Source organism: Melanerpes formicivorus, unplaced genomic scaffold (assembly GCF_026170545.1).
Source record: "Melanerpes formicivorus ecotype bairdi unplaced genomic scaffold, bMelFor1.0.p_v2 SCAF_35, whole genome shotgun sequence".
NCBI lineage: Eukaryota > Metazoa > Chordata > Aves > Piciformes > Picidae > Melanerpes > Melanerpes formicivorus.
The window spans coordinates 8,671,744-8,699,288 of record NW_027142387.1 but is presented as its reverse complement, the minus strand read 5'-3'; the positions used below and the strand labels follow the sequence as shown (position 1 = coordinate 8,699,288).

Below are 27,545 nucleotides of genomic sequence, written 5' to 3'. Positions count from 1 at the left end.
ATATTACAAAAGGGAAAATCCAGGGCATTTTCAGCAAGTGTAAGCAACCTGTATACTCTGGACTTAAGGACAACTGAGTCCTTGGAGAAATAATTTTCTCTTTTTGAAGCAGCAGGTGTTAGGAGGAGGCATGACCTTAATGCTATAGTTTCTGAAAGCAAGCATTTAAGAGGTTAATAAAATTTGCATCCAGTTAAAAAATCAGTAGTTAAATAAATTTTATGTCTGTACCCACATACATGTCAGTGCTATGACAAACTCATACTGGGTGACTAGAGCTGCCAGGAGCTGGTATGTTCTAGGCTGAGGACTGATCCACTGTTCTGGCATTGATTTCTACCATATTTGGAAGACAGTAAAGCTTTGAGTAGTTATTGTTTTCCACAACTAGCAGTGTAGGGATGGTGGTTTACTGTTAAGACTGCATATGCAACCATCATGATATATTTGCTTAGGGTATTCAGGGAGCCCTGTTTTTTACCCTGTTCTTGCCCTTATTCTGATTGTAGCAGGATACAACTCACTTGTTGATTGTTGCCATGCTCTGTCCAGGATCTAACACCTTCAGATAAATTATTTTAACTACATATAAATGCAGAAAGGAATTCCAAATTGCTACACTTTTGGTGAGTGGTTAAATCTTGGAGCATGTTGACTGCGCACTCAGAGGTCTAATTACATACATTTAATCTGAATCCTTATTCAATTTCACCCATGAGAATTTTTTGTGACTAAAATATCTCCACACTTCAGTTCATATAACCAACTAGACTAGTGCTGGAAGCTTTTTAGAAGATTTTAGTCTCCAATTTGTCTTACAGATTTTTGCTGCTTTTCTTTCATATTCCTCCTCCCACCTTTCTTTCCCGTTTCTGATCCTGAATCATACTGAGTTACCACTTGTAGCACAAGCTTCTCAGTCCTCTCCTAATTGGCAAAACCCTCCTGGGAGGATGACTTTTTAGCATTTCAACATCTCCTATTATTGCTGTGATCTTTTCTGCATAAGAGCTGCCAGACACAAGCGATTCACTTTCAGTTTGCCAAATGAGATGACTAATGGGAGTGGACAATGAACCTGCAGATGGGCCTTTTTTGTTTCATTCTACCCTATGCATGTGCAGATATATTACCATTTAGCTGACTGGCTTTTTGTGGGGGTAGCAGGAGTTATTTATAACATTTTTACACATTCAAACAAGAAAATAATCCTCCTATTTTCAAAACTGTTATCTCTCAGAGATTACGTATCCTCAAAGTTATATTAAATCCTAGGGTAGGATACAAAGGCTTTTTCTAATTAATTCAATTTGGTTATGCAGATTTGGTTCTGTCTACATATTTTTTTTTTTCACATAGCATTTTTTTATTATGCCTTGTACAAAGAGATTAAACTTCAGAACCTAAAATAAAAAGCTATGTGAAAAATAGGATGATGTCGGTCTGACATCTACTTCCCCTGTAAGCTAATAGCTGCTGAGCAGACTAAAGTTCTTAAGTTGAAAAGTGACTGCATAAATCATGCAAAACAATTCAAAGTTTCTAGACATCAAGAGGCTTGCAGGCTTGAGGTGTGATTGAAGAATAATAATATACTTTTGTCAGTGAGTTAGCCTAGGTCTGAAAAATAGACTAGCTGATTGAAGGACTTGACCTAATGATCTCATTCTTTTATCTCTACCCTGTCCTTGTTTCCAGTCCACTCTAGATCTTTGCTCTCCATTTCTTAGCAGACAAAAATTTTCCCTCAATTCCACTTATGTAAATGAATTTCACCGAGCCTGTCAGCTTTGGGGAGATCACTTTTTATGCAACCCCGTTTTCAGCCAAGACAGGAGTCACCATCATTGGAAGTGTTCAAGAGGAGACTTGATAGGGTGCTTAGTTGCATGGTTTAGTTGATTAGGTGGGTTGGATAATAGGTTGGACACGATGATTTTGAGGGCCTCTTCCAACCTGGTTTATTCTATTCTATTCTAGCTATAGGTAATACAAATAGGCAAGACTCCAGGGAAAACAAACAGACAACAAAACCAAAACAACAAACAGCCAAACAAAAAAAAGTACCCCACCAAAATTTTTTTTACAGAAAACCCAACCCAAACCAAACGAAAAACAAACAACTGCCCCCCCCAACCAATAAACACCTCACCTAGATTCAAAGATCAAGAAGCATGAAAAAAAAAATGGCTCTACTTAAATGTAGAATGATCGAATGATTACGGTTGGAAAAGACCTCTAAGATCATCAAGTCCAACCATCAGCCCAATGCAACCACTCCCACAAGTGCTACATAATTTTCAGCACCTCCAGTGATGGTGACTCTACCACCTCCCTGAGCAGCCTGTTCCAATGCTTGACCACCCTTTCAGTAAAGAGATTTTTCCTAATATCTAGTCTAAACCGTCCCCGGTGCAACTTGAAGCCATTTCCTCTTGTTCTGTCACTATTTAATTGGTAGAAGAAGCCCCCACTTGGGGGTTGGTCTCTTCTCCCAGGCAACCAGCACCAGAACATGAGGACACAGTCTGAAGCTGTGCCAGGGGAGGTTTAGCTGGATGTTAGGAAGAAGCTGTACACAGAGAGTGATTGCTCATTGGAATGGGTTGGCTGGGGAGGTGGTGGAGTCACCATAACTGGAGGTGTTAGGAAGAGACTGATGAGGTGTTTGGTGCCATGGTTTAGTTGATTAGATGATTTTGGATGACAGGTTGGACTCGATGATCTCAAAGGTCTCTTCCAACCTGGGTAATTCTATTCTATTCTATTCTATTCTATTCTATTCTATTCTATTCTATTCTATTCTATTCTATTCTATTCTATTCTATTCTATTCCCTCCTTTCAGAGAGTTGTAGAGAGCAATGAGATCTCCCATGAGTCTCCTCCAGTCTAAACAATATGACTCTTTAGGTTTATCTTCATTGCATCAGGTGATAGAAAGTTTAGTGTTCTTTATACATCTTAAATCATTCTCCAAGAAGAAATGGTTGTTGTGGGTTCACCAGGACTATACCCTATTCAATATTTTTCAAAAGATCATTGTTATTATCTAAAACCTATGCTAAAGAAGTACCTGAGATTTCTGTCCATGACCTAGACCATGTGTTACTCATCTTGTTCCAGCACAGGAAATGAAAAAAAATATCTGAGCCTGACACCTGAAGCTAACTATTTTCTTCATTTCATCCAACATTCTGTCTATTTCTAATGAATTTAAACAAACACATCCAACATCCTAACAAACACTGAGAATCAAAATTAATTTTAAGGAATCAAAAATGGTGTATACATTTCTTACACCTTTTAAAGTTTACCTCATCCATAGCTGTCGTCTTTGTCATCAGAATAGAATTTCTGCGCATAGCATTAGAATAATTCACAGGTGAGTTCAGATTTTGGTGTTCTTGCAGAAAGCGCAGGTTTGATTGTGAACAGTTATCAGGGAAATTAATGAAGACACATGATTTAATTTAGATATAACCAGAAATGCCTGCTAACTATTAGGCACTTTCCAAAAGTGCAATTCTTCTAAGCTGTCCTATCACAGAAAATAAAGAGATCACTTTACAATATCTTTCCATTATCTGCATTATCAATCATTTACTGTGTGCTTCAGCTGTTTAAGAGTAAAAACAAAATCATTGAATAACTGTTGCTAAAGATAATGCTACTTGGATTTAAAGGAACAGTTTTTCTCTATGCTGTCATCTTCAGGGTGCAACAGACAACTGATTTATTTTAATATGCATGCATAAAGCACTGCTGTAATTTTGTAAATGCTATTTCTCTATCATACACCAATATTCTGTCTGTGTTGCTTCCCACCCAAGAGGGCATCCATAAGGAAAAGAAAAAAACAAGCCACCTGTCATACTTTACTTATTTTTATATCTGATTTATTGTTCCTAGGGATTTAATCAAAGTTTTCCCTCAGAATCCTAATTTTTGAAACCAAATTACAACTTACTAGCTATTCTAAAATACAATTAATCATCAGAAGACCCATTTTAATATTTAGGATTTTCAGCTGAGAAAGGGATTTTGCAAGGGGAAATTCATCCAGTACCAAAAAGGTTGCAAATATTCCATGCTTGTTATTTATGCCCTCTGCTCAGGCTCTAAGTGAAACTCTCAGTGCCGCCTGCTCAGGAGACTTTAACCCAATTAAAAGCCCTTGACAAAATAAGCTACTGCATTTCAAGCTCAGTTAGCCTCAGGAGAAAACATCAGGGGTAGAGACATGACAACATGGTCAATTAACATGATTTCAGATATGTTAGCCCAGCCCTGCCACGGCATTAACTAAAGTCAAATGAACTAATACAATTAAACAGAAGGGTCTCTTTATCCATCCAAAACATACCCCAAAGACTAGGAAGGATGACCCAATGCCTGGCAGATCCTTTCAGGGAAGACACAGTAAAAGCTCCCTCTGGAATAGCACTGCATCCTAAGGTACAGTCGTGTGTTCAAGTCAAGCTTGAAATGAGTCCTGAATGTTGCTCTAATCCTTTGTGTCTCTGTTTTCTCTTGCATAGCTGCTTACCAGGTTTTCTGTTCTATATCAAAGAGGTCAGCTCCTAAAAATCACAGGAACACAGAATCATAGAATCATTTTGATTGGAAAAGACCTTTAAGATCATCAAGCCCAACTATTATCTCTCTCTGCCAAGTCTGGTACTAAATCATGTCCCTCAGCGCCACATGTCTGCATTTTTTAGATACCTCCAGGGATGGGGATTCAACCATCTCTCTGGGTAGGCTGTTCCAGTGTTTGAGAAGTGGAGTTTCTTCTAATATCCAACCAAAACCTCCTGTGATGTAACTTGAGGTCATTTCCTCTTATCTTTTCATTTGTTTTAGGTAGAAGAGGCTGGCACTCACCTCACTACAGCCTCCTTTCATGTCTGAAGTAAAGGCAGACTTCTGATTCTTTTGCTCATCCTAAGAGCCTTCTCTGAACTTTTTCCTAGTGCAATTTTAGTTTTCATGGACACAATTAACAGGTGTTGTTTGATTTAGAGATTCTTATTCTTCAGTGAGGTTTTTCTGTCTTTAGTGAGGTTATGAATTAGTATTGTGAATGTCCAACCTGTAGAAGACATCTCTAGTCTATCCATTTTTTGTCTGTATTCAGAAACACAGTCATCTTCAAGTTCATTTTTATAGATTTCTTTAAAATATGCCCCAAAATCTTGTATACAAAATACTGCAAAGATCATACCCCCAAGTCAATAGGGATTTTTTTTTCACAACTGTGATGCTACTTAAGGCAAAACATTTGTAATTCTCCAACTGATATCTAGGGACTAATCTATGGCTGCAACTGAAATTTTTCTCTTGTACAACATGCATTTATTCCATTTTGGAAATCATATTCAGTCATACAGGTCCAAATTCAGTCGTCTCCCCGAGGTATTTTTAAGAAATAATAGCTGGAAACAATAGGCTGAAGATATTACAACACATGCTGACACTTCACACATGACAGTCTCCCAAGAACTGGTGTGATCAGAAGTCCTGTTCAATCTGAAATAAATTTTGAACCAAAAACACCAAGAGTTGGTCAAATCTGTGCAAGACCACCAGCACTTGCTAGGATCAACAACAGACAGGCGATGACTGCAAAGTCTACAGGACTGTGCATATACCTCAGGAAGGAAGGGACCTTGAGGGACTTTCTAAACACCTACCTACTTATAAGTCACAGGTCTAACAGATTTTAAGCTTTTTTAAAGAGATGGAGCCTAGGGCTTCAGCCTACTACAGCAGGAGGCTAAAATCAGAGTACTGGCATGTTCTTACATAAAAGCAAGAATGAAACTTAAAGATCTTGAATCCACTGTGATTGGTAATGTCTAAGACAACATTTATGGAACTCTTATGTTTGATCTGGATTTTCCTCATAGGTTTGTTAAACCTAACCACACCAACAAAGAAGAAAACCATTTTTCAACATCTTAACATTGAATATGTCATATTGTCTTGTCCTAGATGTCTCTCTTTACTTACTATTTCCATAAACAGATGAACTCTCCTGTCATTTAGAGAGAAGTTACAACTTTTAAGGTCCGAGATAGGCACAAACAGCAATTTTGTTTTACTCAGTGATTTTATGTTACTGCTTTGATTTGTAATGTACTGCAATTTCGTTTGCAGTCTGTGCTATCTTTCTAGGGAGATCAATTAAAGATAACTGGACAAATTCTTGATTATATTCAGAGTCAATTTTAATATTACTTACAAGCTGGGGGTTGTAATTTTATCAAAGATGTAATCTCTCCAGTTTTGCTTTTGCTTACTGGGAGGTTTGAGCATGGTAATTCAAACCAATGTGGTATGGAATATGAGAAAAGTCCAATTTATCAGTGATCCATCACTTAAGCCAAACAAATAACAGCCTAATGAAGAAGAACCAAAGCTACAAAAAATTATTTCCATTAAGCCTCCCAGAAATGCAATGATATTTCTGACAGCAGATTCTAAGAGGCAGTGAATCTCAAAGCCAATGCAGAGAGTGAGAAAGGAACTATCAATATCTAACTGGATTCTGAATGGCTTTATATTTTCTTTATATTCAAAAGATAACATAGTAGGCTTGTAAGAGAACAATGAGGTTACTTGACTCCATTAATTGCTACTTTCAGTCAATATGGAAATGTTAGGTACCTTCTTTTTATACAACATTTCATGAATGGTTAATATCAGTAACCTCCAACACTGGTTACAGGGTGGGTGTGAGATCCTTGCTTTACTGAAATTTAGACCTGATATCAGAATGTACAATTTAAAATACATTACTTAAGACTTTTGCAACTCAGCTGCTGAGATTTTATATTATAGATACACAGATGGAATACATGGGTTTTTTACATTTCTACCAAGCTTTCATTTTGCATACATGTCTTGGGGCACTGAAGATCCAAAGTGTTTGCTATTGAACAGGTATAGGGATTTTAGGACTGCTGAAATGACTCAAATCCTGCTGTAAACACCAACATACCTGGGGTTAAATAGGATTCAGGTAATAATTCCAAAACTTTCAAAGTGCATTACTAGCCATCATTTGCACCAAGTGGTTCTAGACTGATTTGACTAAGCAGTTCTGTAGGTATCCAGCATCTGTCACACAGAGGTTGTGGGAAGAGTGGGAGAAGGGAATGGAAGGACTGAGTTCAATTTGATAGCACCAAACCAGTTAACTTTTTCCACTGTGGATCTCACATGAAATTAGGTTACTCAGTCTCTCTTCCCATTTACAGTACCTCTTTCAGACACAGCTGGTGCCACTTGGCTGTTGTTTATGCAGATGTTCCAGCTGTTAGGGACTTTAATCTGTCCCTTCTGCTACAGACCTTACAGGATAGAAAGCATTAGGCACTTTGTGTGAATTGTATATCATTCATAAACTAGATGTTCCTAGCTTCTGTAACAGTCCATCTTCAAGGCTGGAGCTAGTGCTCTGTGCAGCTAATCAGTAGGGAAAGTTGCAGCAGTGCTTTGGTTGCTTTGAAACTGCCAGTTGCAAGAGACTATGCACAGAACTGAATTGGACACCTGGGACGTTAGGCTGTAGTTATAACTGTGAAAACAGCAGCAGTGCCAGCACGATGACTCTAAGCACCAATCTGTTGTTTGGGGAACCTGAATTATTTTTGAAAGCCCTAGTAAATGACTGTCAAGGAGACTTAAGGCTACAGCTATTGCTTGTGATGGGCTGTTTCAGAGGTACTATCTCAGGGTCCTGAGGTGGAGCAGCCAAATCAGTTCAGGTGCACTCCCATAAGTGCATTTACCCTCTCAGAATGGGATGATTAGTTGGACTAAGAATCCTGCTGAGACTGTATAGCTGCCGAATGGGAGGCACTTTAATTAAGAAAGCTATCTTTGCTGCTCACAGCACTGCAAGGTAGATATCCCTAACTCCTGTCTCTCAGTGACGTGAAAACTGGACTTCAGGTTCGCCAGTCATTTCAGAGTGGCAGTTCACTTACCTTTCTAAATACCTAGAACAAAAAAGAGTAGACAGCAATGGCAGAATAAAATATGGTACACCTAGGACTTATATTCCTATAAGACATCTGTGACACAGCAAACGGTTTCTTTCTTCCCCAACAAACCCAGAAAAAACTGATTTAAAGCAGCATAGAGAGACTGATTTGCTATTGGAATGGGCTGCCCAGGGAGGTGGTGGAGTCGCCATCATTGGGGGTGTTTAAGAGGAGACTTGATGGGGTGCTTGTTTGCATGGTTTAGTTGATTAGATGATGTTTGATGATGGGTTGGATGATATGACCTTGAAGGTCTCTTCCAACCTGGTCTGGTCTACTCTATTCTATTCTATTCTATTCTATTCTATTCTATTCTATTCTATTCTATTCTAATTCTATTCTATTATAACACTGTTGGAAAAAAGTTTTCTTATTAGTGTCAAATTTGACCTTCTGATACTTGTGTGTGTTCTTCCTGCCACTAAAATTCTGAGATGATGACCCCCAATATCAACTTTTCAAGTTGGAGCAATATTTAATGAAAAAAATAAGTAGTCCAAAATTTATCTAGTCTACAATAAAAACAATTTTATTTACCTGCTTTCCATTTAGAGAATCTGATGTGTTTTAAGCTAGCCTCAAAGTAACTATAAATGCCTCATACTTATTTAGTAATGTTAAATAAAATTTTCCACTCAGCAGGATTGGCTACAAAACATAAGGCTTATTGACACTTTTTTCCTTCCTAAAATGAGACTTGTAATTCAATTATGTACTCATAGGGGGAGAAAACGATGCGTGTTCCAGCCAGCAGCCCCCATTGTCCACATGTGCATTGTCAGATCAAACAGATCTAATAATTCCTTGTTAAAGTCATCATTTCCCATTAAATGAGCAACTGTGGCTGGTAAAAGGTAATGGTTACAGTGTGTTACACAATTAACACAGTGTGAAATGAACTGAAATATGTTTTCTAAAGACGGTTTTCAATGGAAATGGAGTATTTAGACTCTTTGGGTCAAAAATACTGATCCAAATGTGGGCTGTGCTGAATTGTTTTTGCAAAATTGACAGTGTGCTCACCCACAGCAGCTCTTCTACTGCACATTAAAACCAGTGTGTTGTCAAAAGCCTATCAACCACTCTTTAAGGCTATGAAAAAGAAAACTTGCATTAGAAGAAAATCACTTTAAGTTGTCTGGATATACACAAATGATGGAAATGTTTTCAGCCTTTGTAATGGTTTCTGCCACGAAAGGTACTAAAAATTCACATAATCACAAGGACTGCAATGGATAATAGACAGCAAGTTTAGTGTAAATAGAATGAATTCAGAAAAGAAAATTGCATTGCTCAAAAAAAAAAAAGGGGGGAAAAAAAGAGCCCACCTAGCAAAACCACAAGCAAGCAGTTTACTGTGTTTTCTACATGATATGTGCCAAATTACCCCAGTATAACTCAAATAGTCTGTGAACTGCAATACCCAGCAGTTCATAGATACAGAAGTTGCTTATCAATTCATGCAGCTTCTGTTTGTCGATAAAGGGAGCAGGTCTCTTAGCAGATATCTGATCTGGAAAAAGAAAATAATCATTCCATAAGTCTTTTCATGTAGTAGAGCATTTTTTTCCCCCTACCTATAGGCTAAATGCATTTGCAAAGATTTTAAGGCAATGAGACCATTAAACACCTCACTTGGGTGATGACACATAGTTGTAAGTTGATAGAAGGTGCTCCAAAAAATAGTGAAGCAAGTTTTGCTCTCCAAGTGCAGAAATCCTTAGGGCAAACTGTTTAAGATTTATGGCCAGCCTCCATGGGCAGGCTGTGACTCTTAGACACCAGCTCCAAGCCAGAGACATCAAAACTGGGTGAGTCTCTAGAGACATTTAGACAAACCAGTATGTGGCTGTGTCCCTGTGACTGTGTTCCAATAAATCCTAAAATGGATTTATTGGTATGAGCCAGTCTGACCAGCTCAGAGCACTAGGAAGGGTTTTATACAAGTGGCAGCCTTTGACCACTTAAACAATTCCTGAGGTACTGTTGTGCTCAAGATAGATAACCTTGATAAAGCCTTCAGGAGTCTCTGGTAGCAAAAAGACCCATGTGAGTCAGGTGCAAAACAGCTCAGAAAAAGATTTCAGAAGACTACAATATACTCAGGTAGAGTGAGTCAGGGTGAATCTGGAATATGGGCAGCAGTGTTCTACAGTGTTCCTTACTGCAACAAAAATAAGTTCAGCTTCCAATTAGGATGATATTAGGCTATCCAGTAATTAAGTTACACAGGGAAAAAAAAGAACAAAAAACCAAACCAAAACAAAACAAAGTAACATCCTCAGATGTTTCTTCCTTTTAGGACATGAAGATCTTTCAAGCTAAGGAGTACAGAAAATAGATGTGGAAATCAAAAGAAGCTCAAAACCAAGGATCTATCTGCACTATATACGGAACAGGGTACAGAAATCCCCCCACACCCCTATAGCTACAGGAATGGGGTAGCAGGTTTTATGATCTAATTTTCGATGTTGCTGTCATGCAGGAATTTTTTTCTCTCAGTTATTCTATTACTCTTCTCTGGAATGTTACTTTACTGTGTACCCCCCATGCTTGTCCTTAAGATTTACATTTTACACACCTACAAGTTATCAGGTGTTAGATGACAGTAGTTCAGAGGATACTTGAGATACATGTTTTGTCCTAGCAATAAGGTACAGCAGCACTTAGTTTTGAGGAAATAGTCAGTATCTCCAGACCTCCTTTCCCTCCTTTTCCCCTCTAATCTTACTTTTTAGCATCCATAATACACATCTTCAAGCTCCCATTGCAGTTTAGCTAGTTTTTGAGACAGGGACTGGCTGAGATCAGAAATCCCACTATGAAACAATAAGCAATAAACAGTACGTAGTAAATAAATAACTGTAACAAATGTCCAAAAAAAATAATAATAATAATAGTTTAATAGTTTCAATTATTGTTCAATTATTAAACTATTGTTTAATAGTTTCACTGGAGGTGTTCAGGAGGAGACTTGACAGGGTGCTTGGTTGCATGGTTTAGTTGATTAGGTGGTGTTGGACACAATGATCTTGAAGGTCTCTTCCAACTTATTTTATTCTATTCTATTCTATTCTATTCTATTCTATTCTATTCTATTCTATTCTATTCCTCTTATTGTGGTGGTCTGAAGGAAGACAGAACCTTTTGTAGGACTGTTCCTGTTGCAGTATCAAGACCACTGTCTCTGTGTTCCCTGGGAGTGGGATGAAGAGGTGTTTAGTTTTGCAGATGAGGGAAGACAAGCACAAAACAATATATCCACTGAGTAGATCTTGCCTCTCAAAACCAGAGAAAGTAAAAACTGGTTTGGCTATCTCATCCCTCTCATTGAGAAGATTCAGCAATGTTAGTCTGTGAGAAAAATAAACATTTATGTGGCCTGTGATGTCTTTGGGTTGTGATAATATGCACTTAAAGTTCTGGCAAAGTCTCCAGTGACTCCACTGTGAGTTATCACAGATTTCAGTGGGCTTGAAGTTAAGTATCTTATGAATAGTCATGTATGTATTTAAGTCTGCTCCAGAACAGAGTACTTCTAATTGCTACAAAGTCTTTGTTTTAGCAAGGAATTGTAGGAAATGAAGCCCCAAAACTCACCTAATTGTGAATACTTAGGACACTTGAATCCCTCAAGGTGTAAATTTGACCTTGTACCTATGACCTCTGTGGAAATGATGCAGTGTGACCTGCCTGGACTCCTAGAGCATGATATCTCATTCTAGAGTTGAAAATATCCACAAAAGAAATTACCAGTACTTAAATCAAACACACTATACACATTAGCAGATGAAACCTGGTTAGATTACTTCAAATGACTGGCAGAGAGAGCTTGCAGATAAATCTCATATGACCACTCTGCTTAAGTGAACATTTGAACAATTAACCTAACACCTAAGCCTGAGACATTTCTCTTCTTGAATCCTTGGAGTCATTCAATCTACTAGGCTACTGAGAGAACATAAAACAGAAAAGAGGAGTTGTAGCCTTAGAAAATGCAGCCACAGTGGGGAAGTTGACAGAGTGAAGAACTGAATTCATGTCTTCCACTTTCTAGACAAGTGTTGTAACCAGATGATTCTCATGGGACTGGTGAGGATGAACCCTGCATATTTTAAAAGAGAAATCTTTGTTCAGTTCTTCTTAGGAAAGAAAGGTCTGAGGGCTGATTCAACTTGTACTGCAGCTGTCACAAGATCTGATTCAGGGGCATAAAAAAGAAAGAAAGAAAGAAAGAAAGAAAGAAAGAAAGAAAGAAAGGAAAGAAAGAAAGAAAGAAAGGAAAGAAAGAAAGAAAGAAAAAGGAAGGAAGGAAGGAAGGAAGGAAGGAAGGAAGGAAGGAAGGAAGGAAGGAAGGAAGGAAGGAAGGAAGGAAGGAAGGAAGGAAGGAAGGAAGGAAGGAAGGAAGGAAGGAAGGAAGGAAGGAAGGAAGGAAGGAAGGAAGGAAGGAAGGAAGGAAGGAAGGAAGGAAGGAAGGAAAGAAAGAAGGAAAGAAAGAAGGAAAGAAAGAAGGAAAGAAGGAAAGAAGGAAAGAAGGAAAGAAAGAAAGAAAGAAAGAAAGAAAGAAAGAAAGAAAGAAAGAAAGAAAGAAAGAAAGAAAGAAAGAAAGAAAGAAAGAAAGAAAGAAAGAAAGAAAGAAAGAAAGAAAGAAAGAAAGAAAGAAAGAAAGAAAGAAAGAAAGAAAGAAAGAAAGAAAGAAAGAAAGAAAGAAAGAAAGAAAGAAAGAAAGAAAGAAAGAAAGAAAGAAAGAAAGAAAGAAAGAAAGAAAGAAAGAAAGAAAGAAAGAAAGAAAGAAAGAAAGAAAGAAAGAAAGAAAGAAAGAAAGAAAGAAAGAAAGAAAGGAAGGATAAAACTGAGTATTTAGAGACAACAGACCAGGAGAAGAAGAAACAGAAAACTTATTTTACCAGCAATCTTCAGAAAAGAGACTGGTGTTAAATGAAATCATTCCTTGGTTCCAGTCCAGGCTCCATAAATTTGTTCATGCTTTTCAGTTGCCCTTGGGGTTTTTTTGAAACTGAATTCACTTATCCTGTGAACTTACCTCCTTCAGCCCATGAGCTGTGCAAACTTATCACCTCAGTGACCTTCTCACATTTAGACCCATCACAGCAGGGTTTCAGCACAGGAAGGTGTGTTGTTGCAGGGCTCACAGAGCCTACCTCCGCCTGCAGGTAACCAAAATGCCCTGTGGCTTTGTTTTCACATGAAGGTACTCCACGTGCTACAATGGCCAAATCAGAGTTAGAGAGCTGACAGGTAATAATAAAACAGTGAGTAGCTGTGGGTGAATTTTGTCTTCCAAACATTTATAGTTAAAATTCTATAAAGAGGAATGAATTTTTCTTTAAAACTAAATGGCCAGTGAGGATCAGAATGGAATAATATTCTTAAAAGTTAAAGTCCTTGTTTTGATAAGGAAATATTAACGTATAAGGAAACCTTGCATAGCTTCTCCTAGGCACATGATACCCATTAAAATGTAGGAGCTTGTCTTAGTGTTATACAAAAGCCCTTTCTCCAGACTGGGACAACACTGCCTCTGATCCAAGAAAAGATCATCACACATGCATACTAATGGGCCAGAGGTAACAGCTACTTCTAATCCATTAGGATCTGTAAGCATAAATCCCAAAGAAGATTCAAATGCCCTCCTCTGGAAAGTTATTTCCCTCATTAATATGAGAAGGAATTAGGAATTTATTAGCTGTTTCTAGTTCAAGAGAAACTTTCTCCTGCCTTAACACACACACACACACAGAGAAAAAAAACCCTTAAATTTTAAAGTTTATGACCTTCCTTCCTTTCAAATGCAGATAAAAGTATCTCATACTCTGAACCCATGAATGTTGTCTCTTCTGGTGGTTAATCTGTTGAGTCTTCTGTTGAGTCCCCAGTTACTTATCTGTTTAAATTTCTGTTATTTTAGTTTAAAAAACGTAACTGTAAAAATGCTACTTTGTTTATTCTGGCAAGGTTAAGGCCTCACCTGTGCCATCTTGCAGTCACAGGATCATAAGATCTGTAAGACTGTTGAGTCCAACTGCCTACCCAAAATCCCCATGCCCACATCACCACGTCCTGACGTGGAATTTCCATCTCTGGAGACATTCAAAACCCTCCTGGATGCGTTCCTGTGTGATATTCTTTAGGTGAACCTTGGCAAGAGGGTTGATCTCCAATGATCTCCAGAATTCCTTTCCAACCCCTGCCCTTCTGTGATTCTGTGATGTGCCATGCCTACACTTTTTTTTAACATCTCCAGGGATGGTGACTCCACCACCTTCCTAGGCACCCTGTTCCAGTGTCTGACCAGTGTTTCAGTAAAGACATTTTTTCTTAATATCCAATCTAATCCTACCTTGGCACAACTTGAAGCCAATATAAATTGATTTACAATATCAATATTGATTTACAGTATCATTAAATACTATGAAGAGCTGATGTTGTAACTCTGAAAGTGAAAAGGGGAGGAGAGAGATACATTGCTGATTACCAAAGGCATCTTGATAAGTAGGGGGGATGGTCTGAAATCCATAGCAGCAAATTCAACAGAGCCAAGTGCAGTATTACACTTGGAGCTTGTCTACACAAACAAGTTAGCACAGCAAACCAAAACATGAATTTAGAGTACACTTGCTGCTATGTACTAACTTTTCCTGCTGATACTTCTGCTAAGCAGTAAGTATAGCTCTGTGTGAAGTTGTCTACTCCACACATTGCATAGAGAGAGCAGTAATGCAGGCTACCAGCATCCACAGAGGACGGTGGCAGAGAGAAGCTAGTGTGCTGTAAATTTATACCCTAGCTTACTGGAATTTGCTTGTTTAAATATTCCCTTAGGCAGAAAAAAAAAAATCAAAATCAGAAAAAAACCTTAAAAATGTAGAATTACAGGTCAGACAGCATTGCTGCATAAGCAAGTTGTAGGCAGCATATCCAGCACAGCTAGTGATAAATGACGAGAAATAACAATGACATCAGTATTGCACACAACATTGTTAGCACTATATAGAACAAAACAGAAAATTATTGTTTATATTCTGCTTTGCTCAGTGTTGGTAAGACACCAGCCAGAACAGCCTTTGGAGTTCCATGCTTGAAAGCCTAGACAAGTGTTACTCATAGAAATGCAGAACTGAAACTGCTTAGCCTAGGAAAACTGTGACAGAGGGATGAATCTGGTAACAGCTTTCAAGTATGCAAAAGAATGTAATGGAAAACAAACAAACACACACACACACAAAATAAAAGTTTGTTTTTTCAGCCCAAAAGTATTTGGAATTAAATAACTGGAGAAGGAGGAGGGGGAGGGGGAGGGGGAGGGGGAAGGGGAAGGGGAAGGAGAAGGAGAAGGAGAAGGAGAAGGAGAAGGAGAAGGAGAAGGAGAAGGAGAAGGAGAAGGAGAAGGAGAAGGAGAAGGCGAAGGCGAAGGCGAAGGCGAAGGAGAAGGAGAAGGAGAAGGAGAAGGAGAAGGAGAAGGAGAAGGAGAAGGAGAAGGAGAAGGAGAAGGAGAAGGAGAAGGAGAAGGAGAAGGAGAAGGAGACTACAAGAATATCTTCCCTTGGAGAAGAGTCACAAAAATAAATGGCTTGAGAAACACTGGCCAAATCTGGCACCAGATTAGCTTATGAAAATGATCAATTAAGCACACTGGAGAGTCTTAAAAACAATTCACAGTGTAGACAAGCATCTTTAAGTATGGTCTGAGTATTTTCAACCCTTCTTCTGGGCAAGAGCTCAGAATTAAACAGCTTTTCAACTCACTTTTGTTTATTTCTTTACATCTATATCACTCTAAAACATAGATCTAGTGGCCTTACTTGGCTCAAATACGTACTTTACAATTAACTGCAGAGCAGCAATATTTATTGATCAAAACCTGAGAGGAAGTTAGTGGGACTCTAATTTTAGGTCTCATCATTTACCACCCAATTTCAGTGTGTCATCTAAGGTATCTTCCTCATCTTATTAATATGTGAAAAGCTATTATAATATCACAACTATAATAAAGAATAAAGAAGCAAAATATTTACATTTATACATAAAATTATGCTGCTATTTACATGTATTGGTTGGGGTTGGACTCAATGATCTCCAGAGGTCCCTTCCATCCTCTACCACTCTATCATGATTCAATTGCATTTCATTACTTAATTGATGTTCTATGTGCCTCCTGGTTATACATATATAATCTGCATCATTGAACAGGTTCTATAGTGAATTTACAGCTTTCATGTTATGATGAGCTCAATGCATCTTATATTACAACCCAACTATCCTAAAAAACCCCAAAATAAGTCTTTGAGTTGACTACATATTGCTGCCTCAAAGACAGCAGATGGAAAAAATCTAAACCTGGGAGATGAAAAATCAGTACCTGCTAGGGAAAGGGTGGAATGCAAATTTAAAGTATGCCAAGTAGATAAACTGAAAGTCCCAGGAATTTTGAAATTCAAAACATGAAAGGGATAATCATGATAACAGAAAGTTAATTCCCTTCTCTTGGGAGCTACTCATACAAGAGCAGCAAGGGGAATACAATGCAAAGGCTTTACTTAAAAACTTGTTAATAACATTTGGAGGAGGAAGTAGAAGGAATAGAGTAAGTCTAAAGGCTGGCAATTGCTACTTTATATTAGCCTGCCACCTAGAAACATACCAGAAATAGCAGGAAACAGATTGAAAGTAGTGTGCAGTTACTAGCAATGATGGGAAATTATTTTATTGATTTGTTGTACCTCCAAGCAAATCACTTTACCTTTCACTTATATTTAGACATTTATAGACAACAACATTCTTTACTTTAGTTCCCAGCCCTATGAATAAAGTATTTGTTTGGTGGGTTGGTTTTATTTGTGGCATGAAATCTTTACCTGAGGATTAATTATAAGTGCCACTACCACTTGACACTTAGTTTTCAAAGGAGTTAATGCAGTCATCTCATTAGCTCAATTGTAGTAAAATACATAAATATACATCTCATCTGCACCTATGTGTAACACACATTAGTGTGGAGCATTACTTGAATGTGATCTGAAATAGGCAAAATTAGCCCAGACAAAAAGGGGAGTAAAAAGGCATATCAGAAATCAGTCAAACAGAATAACAAGTTATTTCTTGTATATGACATGACAGCAGTGATCTAGAATTAGCTCTAAGTAATTTGCTAATGAAGTTCACAGGTGATTCTTACATCTGTGAAGTTAGAAATGTATTAAACATAGAATCATAGAATTGCTTCAGCTGGAAAACATCTCTAAGATATCAACCCAACACCACCATGGCTATTAAACCATGTCCCAAAGTGTCATATCCACACATTTTTTTAACACCCCCAGAGATGGTGACTCCACCACCTCCCTGAGCAGCCTGTTCCAATGCCTGACCACTCTTTCAATATTTTTTTTTTTTCCTAATATCCATTGTAAACATCCCCTAGTGCAACTTGAGGCTGTTCCTTTTCTTGCTATCACTTGATTCCTCCCTACAGCCTCTTTTCAGGTAGTTGTAAAGAGCAATAGGGTCTCCTCTCAGACTCCTCTTCTCCAAACATGGACCTAAAAACGTTAGAGATGCAGAAAGCATGGTGTAGGAAAGCAGCTATTATGATATCTGAAGAATGCTACTTCAAAACTTAAATGGTAAATGAGAAAAAAAATCTAGAAAGCAGTATAATTAAAGTTTGCCATTTCTAGTAGAAGTAGTAGTGGAGAGCTCATTAGAAGTAAATTTTTGAAGCTTGAGATCTGCAAGAGATCTCTGTAACTATGAACATGGAGCATTGTTAGAGAAAGGTGATGAGACCCTTTCCACTGGGATTCCATCTAAAATACTCCATCCATTCATAGTGTTTGACTCTAAGTGTTTGAGGAGAAGAGAGTTTTCTGAAAAGACCAAGAGAGATCCTCTGGAACAGTTAATGAAGAGCAACTTTACAGCTAACACTGTGCAATTAATCAAAATGATCTAAATGGGAAAACAATAATTGTAAGACTCTCATGAATAAGTGAAAAGGATACTTTTATCTCAAAAAGGAGGAAAAACTTACAGGGTCTAAATTCAGAAACAGTGTGGGAGGGGGAAGTAGAAACAAAGGTAGAAAATGAAAAATTACTTAATAAAATGTTTCTCCTTTTAACAGTTTTGATTAAAAGAATGGTGGCCAATGAATAAATCTCAGATGCACAGAGGAAATAGTACTGAAAGATACTGTGAGCTCTTGAGAAAAACACATTCCAAAGTCTGAGTCAAATATCCAACAGAGATTATTACTTCTGTTTTCTGAAGGACTACAACCAACTTACTGAAGCTTATCAACTAAAAGTTTAATACATTGTTCTTATATCATGGAAGATTCATTTGGGAATCTCCTTGTTAAAGGCTTATTGACACACAAGATGTGTTGCCGGTGTCTGCCCACATTATTAACTGGGCACAACCTACAGGTCATTAGCAAAATAAAGACTAGTGCACTTAATGTTGCACATCCATGTATCAGCTCATTTCCAACACTTTATGAAGGAACAACACACATGAAGAGTTGAAATGAATGCTTGCTAGGTAAATGCCTTTCTTATACCTCTGGATTTAAACAACAAAAATTAAACAAAAATTTAAACAAACAAAGAAAGGAAACAGAAACAAACCCAAAAAACCTCAACCAAATAAAACTGTCATGAACACAAGGCCCCTGCCAGCCAGGCTCTGTTATTTCTCCTTTGTTAACCATCAGCAATAACACTTTGAATTCTGATAGCAGTCAGTAGAATGGAGACCAGAGTATTTGCCACTGGAGGGAGTAGGTTGCAATTGTTGAAAATTCCATGCAAAAAAATTCCAGCTTTTGTCTCCAAGACATCCCCATTCTATGATTACTCAAAATACTCTACTTCCACCCAAGAAATTAAAAGAAGCTTCGTAAATATGGCATAATAATTGTCATCACAACTATAGCTACTGCATACTTTAATAATTAATACAAGTTTTCATTCATGTTCCATGAGTAACCTCATTTTTCCTCGAGTTGCCTGTTTCTGAGTAGGTTTTTGATCTTATTTTAGATTTGCTGTGACCTAAACAATGAACTGAAGATCTCATATTATTTATGCTCCTGCTGACTCTGGTTTTACTTATTTCCTATGATTATCAGACCTGTATGTGCACTGGGCTTTTCCCAGGAACTCAGTGGCCCTTCCATAAAATATTGGACAAGGTATCAGACTTATGTTTAGAAATCACTGATTTCCACATCATCACTGGTGTGTGTATAAACTGTTTCAACTCCATAAAAAAATTTGTCTCCTCTAATTTCCTGTTAGCAACAGTTCATTAAAGCCATCCCTCATGGCAATATCTCTATATGCTTTATGGTTAAGGTACATCGAACTAGGAATCAATCTTACACATGCTCTATTGTCTCAAATCCTATCTTCAACAACAGGACAATAACTCTGTTAGAATTAAAGCTCAGGTGAGTCACTGCTTCTGGTTTAAAGCACCTACAAAAAAATTACATTTGTTTCGATATCCCAGATGCAAACTAAGATAAAGGATTTAAAATCATGGATACCATGCACAGGACATCAGTTGAAGCTGAGGCAGTGATCCACGACCCTTCAAAAGAAATGAAAACCATTAGATAGACCTATTCCAATGAAAAAAGTAAACACCTGTGGAAAACAATGTGATCTCCTTTTTTGTTTGGGTAATGATTATAGTTTAACTAATTAGCATGGAATACAGAAAACAATGAAAATGTTTCAATTTTAACCATTGGATGCATCAGCCTTTTTGGACAGAAAACAATGAAAATGTTTTAATTTTAACCATTGGATGCATCAACCTCTTTGGACAGATCATGTTACATGTCTTAGGTCATATTATAAGGTGTCTATTAACCAAAGAAACACAACATTCCCACAGCCCTGTAATTTTAGCTTTACAAACAGCAGTTTAACTTTACACAAGCAGCAAAAAATGTTAACCCTTTCAATAGGTACTGACTTTCTCAAATTTTATCTAGATAATTACTCAATCAGTGGATTTTAGCTTGTTCTTAAAAACAAACAAAAAAAAGAAAGGAAAGAGAAAAATTAAGAATGGACAAAAAATAGAGAGAGAAGGAAAAAAAGAAAAGGTTTTTAGTCTGGCTTCCACTGTCAAAATATTTTTTAAAACAATTTTCATACTCACACATGGCAGTGATAACAGGGCAGCTCATCAAAGGGCTATAGTATAAATTGTAAGCAAAGATTCCATTTTTTAATACACATGTAAAACTAATTGTCTCCCATCCTTTTTATGAACTCCAGACTGACACAATAGAGCCAGAGATTTTTTTTTTAAAGGGTCAGGAATGCTTGTATTTCATTGATGTATGAGTAGTTTAAAATGCTACTTTTTGAGAATCACAGAATATCAGGGACTGGAAGGATCTTGTAATATCATCCAGTCCAATCCCCCTGCCAGAGCAGGATCACCTATACCAGGTCACACAGGAATGCATCCACATGGGTTTTGAATATCTCCAGAGAGGGAAACTGCACGACCCCTGTGGGCAGCATGTTCCAGTGTTCCATCATTCTCACAGTGGAAAAAATGTTTCCTCATTTTTCCATGGAACTTCCTATGCCTCAACTTCCACCATTGCCCATCGTCTTGTCATTAGGCATCATCAAGAAGAGCCTGGCTCCACCCTCTTGGCACTCACCCTTCACATATTTATAATCATTAATGAGGTCACCCCTTAGTCTCCTCCAAGCTACAGAGCCCCAGCTCCCTCAGTCTCTCCTCATAAGATGTTCCACTCCCTTAATTTTTGTGGCTCTGCACTGGCCTCTTTCAAGCAGTGCCCTGAAGCCCTTCTTGAATGGAGTGGCACAGAACTGGAAACAGTATTTCAGATGTGGCCTCACCAGGGAAGAGTAGAGGGGGAGGAGAACCTCTCTTGGCCTACTAACCACAACCCTTCCAATACACCCTAGAACAGCATTGGCCTTCTTGGCCACAAGAGGACATTCCTGGCTCATGATCAACCTTCCATCCACTAGGACCCCCAGGTCCTTTTCCCCTTCACTGCTCTCCAACTGTCCTTATATTTTTTTTAAAAACCCTAATTTAATAAACAATATGCCTCAAGTTCATAAATACATGGTTTACAAGTATTCTGCAGTGACCTGCTTTGAAAACAGGCGGTTCTTGACATCAAATCTATTTCTGATTAGGTATTGTGTACATTTCTGCATCGTGCAGCTCCTACTACAACAGGTCTTTGATGCAGCCATTTGAGGTCTCTGGCAATGTCAGACACACAATTAAGCACAGATCACTAGTGACAAGATTCTCTTCCATTTCTAGCTGCAGTCGGATATGATTTGACCACCTCTGTCAAAGAAGGACATAGAGGACCCACACAGTGCTGAGACCTATAGTTCAGTGCCTTCTCAGATGCCTAAGCTTTAGGTTGGTGTTGCTGTAAAAGTAGCAGATATTTTGTAATCTGTTTTCCTCCACAATTCTATAAAACATAATTTACAGAGTAGTTTCTGATATTCCTACTAGATTCCAAGTTACAGCATAGGATTTGGAATGCTTGAGGATGAAATTATATAATCACAGTTACAGTGCCCTCTGACTAAACCCCTTGAGTAGTATTACCTAAATCTCTAGGTTAACATGCAACAGAGCACTACAAGAAATCCGTTCCATTCTACTGAGTTTGACTCGTTCTTACTTCGTTGTAGATTAGTACTTTTGAACAGTTTCTGACATCATACTTTTTAAGTAAGGGATACTTTGAAAGACAAGATCTTTGTAAAGATGAATTTATTGGTTCACTTATTATCCATGCAATCTTAGGAAAAGAGGAGAAAGGGATAAAACTTTATGAGTGACTTCACAAAGAGAGAAGAAAGTATGTTTTCTATCCCATGCTGAAGTATTTTGATAAAACTAACAATTGCAAGCCTTTCATTTTTCCATCACTCTTTGGAACTTTGATCAGTGATATTTATTTTTTTATTATAGTCTATATATGTTTTCTATATTCTGGACTCCTTTTCTCAAAGGGACAGAAAATGGCACAGAAATTTTATCACTGACCCATCCAAAGCCAGTTTAATACATCAATCTTTGCTCAAGCACATGATCTACGTACTATTGTAACAAGAATAATTTGTTTCATTAAAATCCTATCTGTGACTTCGCTGTGTAGTGAAAATAAGACACAGGGTATGCTTTAAATGACTTTTTTTTTAAATTAGAAAAAAAAAAGTGAATAAAATCAGTCTCTTCACTTCTTTAAAATAAATAACTCAACCTCCTTTAATCCCAAAAAATATACCTTTAGAGATATATATCTTTATTATGTATAGAAGTAGTGAGTTGTAATGAGGCAATATTTGCCTGGCCTAGCACTCCATTAAGGCATTGTTCATGTCCAAGACCCACATAACCATACATACATTGCTTAACTGAATTAACACATTCATGTCCATTAAATTCCTTTCTCAAGTGGTCAAACCAAACCCAGTCTTTAACCAGGTTAGCAAACACAAAATATTTCCCAAGGAGACTGGAGGAAATAAAATGCAATGAACTAGCAGCTAAGTAAAACATTATATATTTTGCTATTAGATTGTGGTTTTACAACCAGGTCACCAAAAGGAGCTCTTCCAAGTTCAAACTCAAGAATACTTATGAAGAAGAGAAAGTTCTTCAGAGGCTTAAAACTGAAAAATAATGTGGCTGATAGTGATAGAGGCAGAGAAAGTACCCACTATCAAAATTAAAAGGATCAGAACCGTTGCATGATGAATAATTCCTTTTTGTCTTGGTGTAACTTGAGAAGCGGATAAATATATACACAAACAGAGTACATAAGCTTCTTATATTTATGGGAAGTTTATAAAAATAAAGAAAATAATGAAACTGTACCAGTAATAGCATTTCACATCCATTTCTTCAGAAATATAAGTGGCAACACAAAGCATGTAATGCTCAGTCATAATACAGATTGCTAAGGTTGCTGATCATATTTAACACTGGAATCCTACACACTATTAAATGGGATTTGTATGGAACTCAATAGCGAAATTCCCACTGACTTTAACAGAGCCAAAGATTTCACTTTTGGTCATTGCACAAATTATGTTTTATATTCAGAGCAGTTACTTTCCATAGAGCATCAATGAGGAAACATTAGCAGTATAATCACGATTCCTGTCAAAGAAATATAACATTTGAAAAAAAACATCTCAGCATGTTTCTGAGTGAGATCAGAATCTGGACTGTATGGCTTGGACAATTTATTTCTCCAAATCTACACAGGGGCCAGAGTCTATTTGTCCTGGGAGATGTCACATATAATGAAGAAATTCCCACAAGAATATCTGTTTGAAGAAGCCAAAGCAATAATAACATGGAAGTCTCCTCTCCTATGCAAAGATCAATGGGAAAATATTTACTTGTCAATAATGTTATCCATTTGCTTTGTTTTGTTCTCATTTAGGTTCTGCACATTTCAGCAACAAAGGTCCACAACTAGAAGTTGTTTCAAACTTCTCCCTTGTTGAAACATCAGTGGAGTGTTTATTGGGATTTTGGAGAAGCTGTTCATGACGCTGTCCATAGTTGGAAGCTGACCCATATCTTCACTCACAGCTTGGACACAAGAGCACAGAACCTGGCAGTGAGGATGCGACTGGAAAGAAAGCATTGCCAGGAATGATAATTCTGAAAGACATGACATTAAATACTGAGTTCTTCTTTGGGCAGCCTTCTCTTAGGCATTGACTTGTTATAGCTACTGGTTATCTGGATATTAAGAGTAAGGTATGGCACTGTACACACACATACACACGCACAGGGGGGAAAAAAGGAAAAAAGAAAATATATAAAAGCTATGAGCTTTTTGTTTGTAGGAAGAAAAATCCCTTGTACACAAAAAGGGATCTCTTCATTCCATAAAGAGAGATCACTACCTCAGAGGAGGCTAGGATTAAGGCAAAGACAGGCCTGTGTATACAGAGTGGCTCCATGTTTCCCCACTTCTAAATAATGTTTTAAACAAAGCCCTGCTCCTCTAATTTCTTATCTGAGTTGGACCTTTCACTCAGCTTAGCAAGACCCTTCAGTAATAATTTCTGCTGGCTAAGAACAGGGTTTGAGTAATTTTTCTGTATTCTACATATATGCCTATATGGATTTGCAGACACACACACATGTACCTATGCACGCACAAACATGCACACACCCAGACTTATAAATAGATGCATCTAGATGTTCATCTACAAAGAGACAGGATTGAAAACCATGTCAAACTTGGAAAGGTATCCGCTGGTCAGGACCATTTAAACCACTATCTACACAGTACATATTGAAACTCAACTTTAAGATTTTTTATTTTTATGTACAGTTCTTTTTTTTTTTTTCTTTCTTTTTTTCTCCTCTGGAAATAAAATAGCTAAATACAGACAGACTGTAATGTTGTATATGTATAGCTTTCAACAATACTTTAGCTGAATAAATGCTTTGTACATAGTTCTGTCTTTTAATGGAGTTTACAGCTACATTGATAAATGGATTCCTCATTTCCTTGATTGCTTTTAACCAATAACAAGCAGAGAGACAATTACAAGTTAATATTAATAAGCAGCTCAAATAACACTGGTTAAATTATGTACAATACAAACCATTCATACAAATGAAGACTAGGATATTGAATTTGTTACAATATTCTGTAATAAAGATAAGACAGCCACTTATAACTTACATGTTCTCCACCAGGCGTTTTCCTTGTTAGAGATCAGTTGGGGAGGTTTTAAGTAGCTTAGGTGGCCTAAATTCACCCAGGTTTAAAGAATCAGAGCTTAAAGAGTCAGAGAAACATGAAACCAGAATGTCTGCCCACATGTAAATTCCAAATGTTTGCCCATCTTTACTAGTAACAGGATTGCTCCATGGAAAAAGAGCCACCTAACACCACCTCGAATGTGCCTACTGTATGCTGGAAAGAAAGTCACAATGCTTTGCTGTGTTCATATAATAAGGAATACTGAACTCTAGACACACATTTTTCCCATTTTAACAAGTACTTACTCCTACAGTATTTACCAGTACAGCTACTCCAAGCAGTATAATGCATGAGTGGGGATTATTGATTGGCATGTACTCAAAGGACTTTCAAAGAGATTTCCATAACAGTCTGTGTTAGAAACCATTCTCTGTCTAGTTAATCCGTTTTGTTTGATGATAGGTTATCCTGAAACCTTAGATACCAGACAACGAAAGCTCTCTTAACAGGAATCTCAATAGATGTGAGCTGAAAAGAGTGTGTGTCTCTGTGTATGTGTATGGTTTTATTTCAAATCCATAGCGGTTTACAACTAGATTGATACATGGAGCTGACTGGGAAGAAAAAAACCCCAAACCAAACCAACAAACAAAAAAATCCCAAAAATTACATTAGTTTTCCGCTAACATATTTGCAGCCATTTGACATCAGCAGCAGCAGCAGGTAGACACATTCCAGGCAATAGATGTGGCCTTCCTCCTTGAGGTTACAGCCCTGTCATACACCTCTTTTATTCCCCAGGCTTCAGTCTCAGACACATGTTGGTCCTCACCCTGACGGGAAGTAGGGCGTGTCGCTGTGGTAGTTGTAATCAGGACACACCTTCTGTACTAGTTTATAATCTGTACTATAAAACGAAATGTAAATACAGATTACTTTAAAGGGCTTGGAGCAGAGCCATGACACGTGGCTCTGGGTCTGCTCCTGATAACAGGTTTTTGAAGGGTCATAGTTGCAGAGTGTGTTCTTGGTAGCCTTGTCAACCTTTTCATACTCGATTCGACAGTTAAAGGACTTGGAATCTTTGGCATCAATCACCGTCTGTTGTGCCAAGTCAAATTCCACTATTTTTGTAGGGGGCACTAGGCTCACAGATACATTCCCTTGACCAGTGGAGTTATGCCTGAAGTAAACGCTAAACGTCCCATTGCCGTGGTCAACGATTTTCCCCGTTATTAACAGATTGAGCTTCACAGTCTTGATGTTGGAATGAAAATCGCCCCAGCCAAACATTTTCTTAAATTTCCCCGTCTTGACGATGGGCCGTCTCTTTGCTCTGGGCCGAGGCTCTTGCAGGTCTGTGGAGTTCCTCAGCCAGTCCCAGAGATCTTGCTCAGAATAAGTTTCTGGGGCATCATATCGCAGGTCCAAATCTGTATCGTTTTCCTTTCCGCGAAAAGTCTGTGACAGCAGTCGGCTGATGGACAAGTCCTTGCTACTTTCTGTCCATATATGCTTTAGTGTAGATTTGGAGCTCCCTGATTTTAGGAGTTCTGTTTTTCCTCCATTTGTTAAATTTGCACAGGTAACCTGGGGGGGCAGGGGGAGGGGAGGAAAGGAAGAAGAAAGAAAGGATATATTGAGATATATCGTACAAAACCCATCATTCCCACCTGAGAACAAAATGATCACATTTCAGAATCATAGGGATTGGATTTTTTTTGTCTCTTGGAGAAAATCAAACTATCTCTCTCTATGCAGTAATACAAACCAGAAACATCTACTTTCCTCTTCTTTCCAAGTAATTCTTACTTAATTCTCCTTTTCCAGTCTTTCACACCAGCCTTCAGATTTCATCCCAGCCAATCACATTATTCTTCACCCTGAAATCTACTTCTGCTGTGATGCCTGTAAGTGATGAGTATGTAACAAAGTACTGCAAAGACTCAAGTATACAACCATGTCATCCTTCAGTCTGTATGTAAGGTTTTCACTGGCCTTTTCTCACCTGAGAGTGAAGTACTCTGGTTTGAATGTTCTCTCTGAAGTAACAGTCTTCCACCATCAGTTACATTCATTTATTTCTGCCTTCCCTGGAGGCTGCTCTCAGGGCGCTGTCTTAGTGGTGCCAGCCTGACCATACTCAAAGTCCCTGTCATTTTAAATCTAATCGTAATAATAAAATTTCCCTACTCCTTTTATGAGTACACATTGGTCTGTGTTCTTGACTGGGACCTTCAGTCACAACTATGGATAATAGAATAACAGCGATTTTTAATGAGTTTTGTGTCGACAGCTGTACATACTGTTTACTGTACCTCAATGAATGCAAGGCAGTCAGTCACAATCTTTTCATATAGTCCCTTACAGATTAGCTACTGATTTGCCATGTCTGTATCTAGTATGACACACATTTCTCCTTTCTCACTTCCCTTCTTTATTCACATCTTCTTTCCCAGGGCAAAATGTGATCTGTGCAAGACAGAAAGACACTTAACTATTTACATGCAAAATAGGGCCACCAATTTAAAGGGAGTAATAACAACCCCCCTGCAAAATCTCATCTTTAGAAAAGACACAAATCGTGCACCAAGGTCCTACAAAATCATAACATTTCAGACATAGTTCTTCACATAACTTAATGTCAGAGCAATTTGTCTTGTTTATATAATTTTTTTTTCTCTTTGCTTTAATTATG

The 27,545-nt window shown here is 37.8% G+C and overlaps 1 protein-coding gene across 3 annotated transcripts in view; it reads right to left on the bottom strand.

Moving 5' to 3' along the window:
- Positions 1-21,923: 21,923 nt before the first annotated feature.
- Positions 21,924-27,545, bottom strand: part of NXPH1 (neurexophilin 1) — a 155,239-nt gene continuing 149,617 nt past the window's right edge. For all 3 annotated transcript variants that reach the window (XM_068157097.1, XM_068157098.1, XM_068157099.1), the window contains exon 3: positions 21,924-26,437. In XM_068157097.1, the coding sequence (XP_068013198.1) occupies positions 25,676-26,437 (762 nt within the window). In that variant the 3' untranslated portion in view covers positions 21,924-25,675. The remainder of the gene's footprint in view (positions 26,438-27,545) is intronic.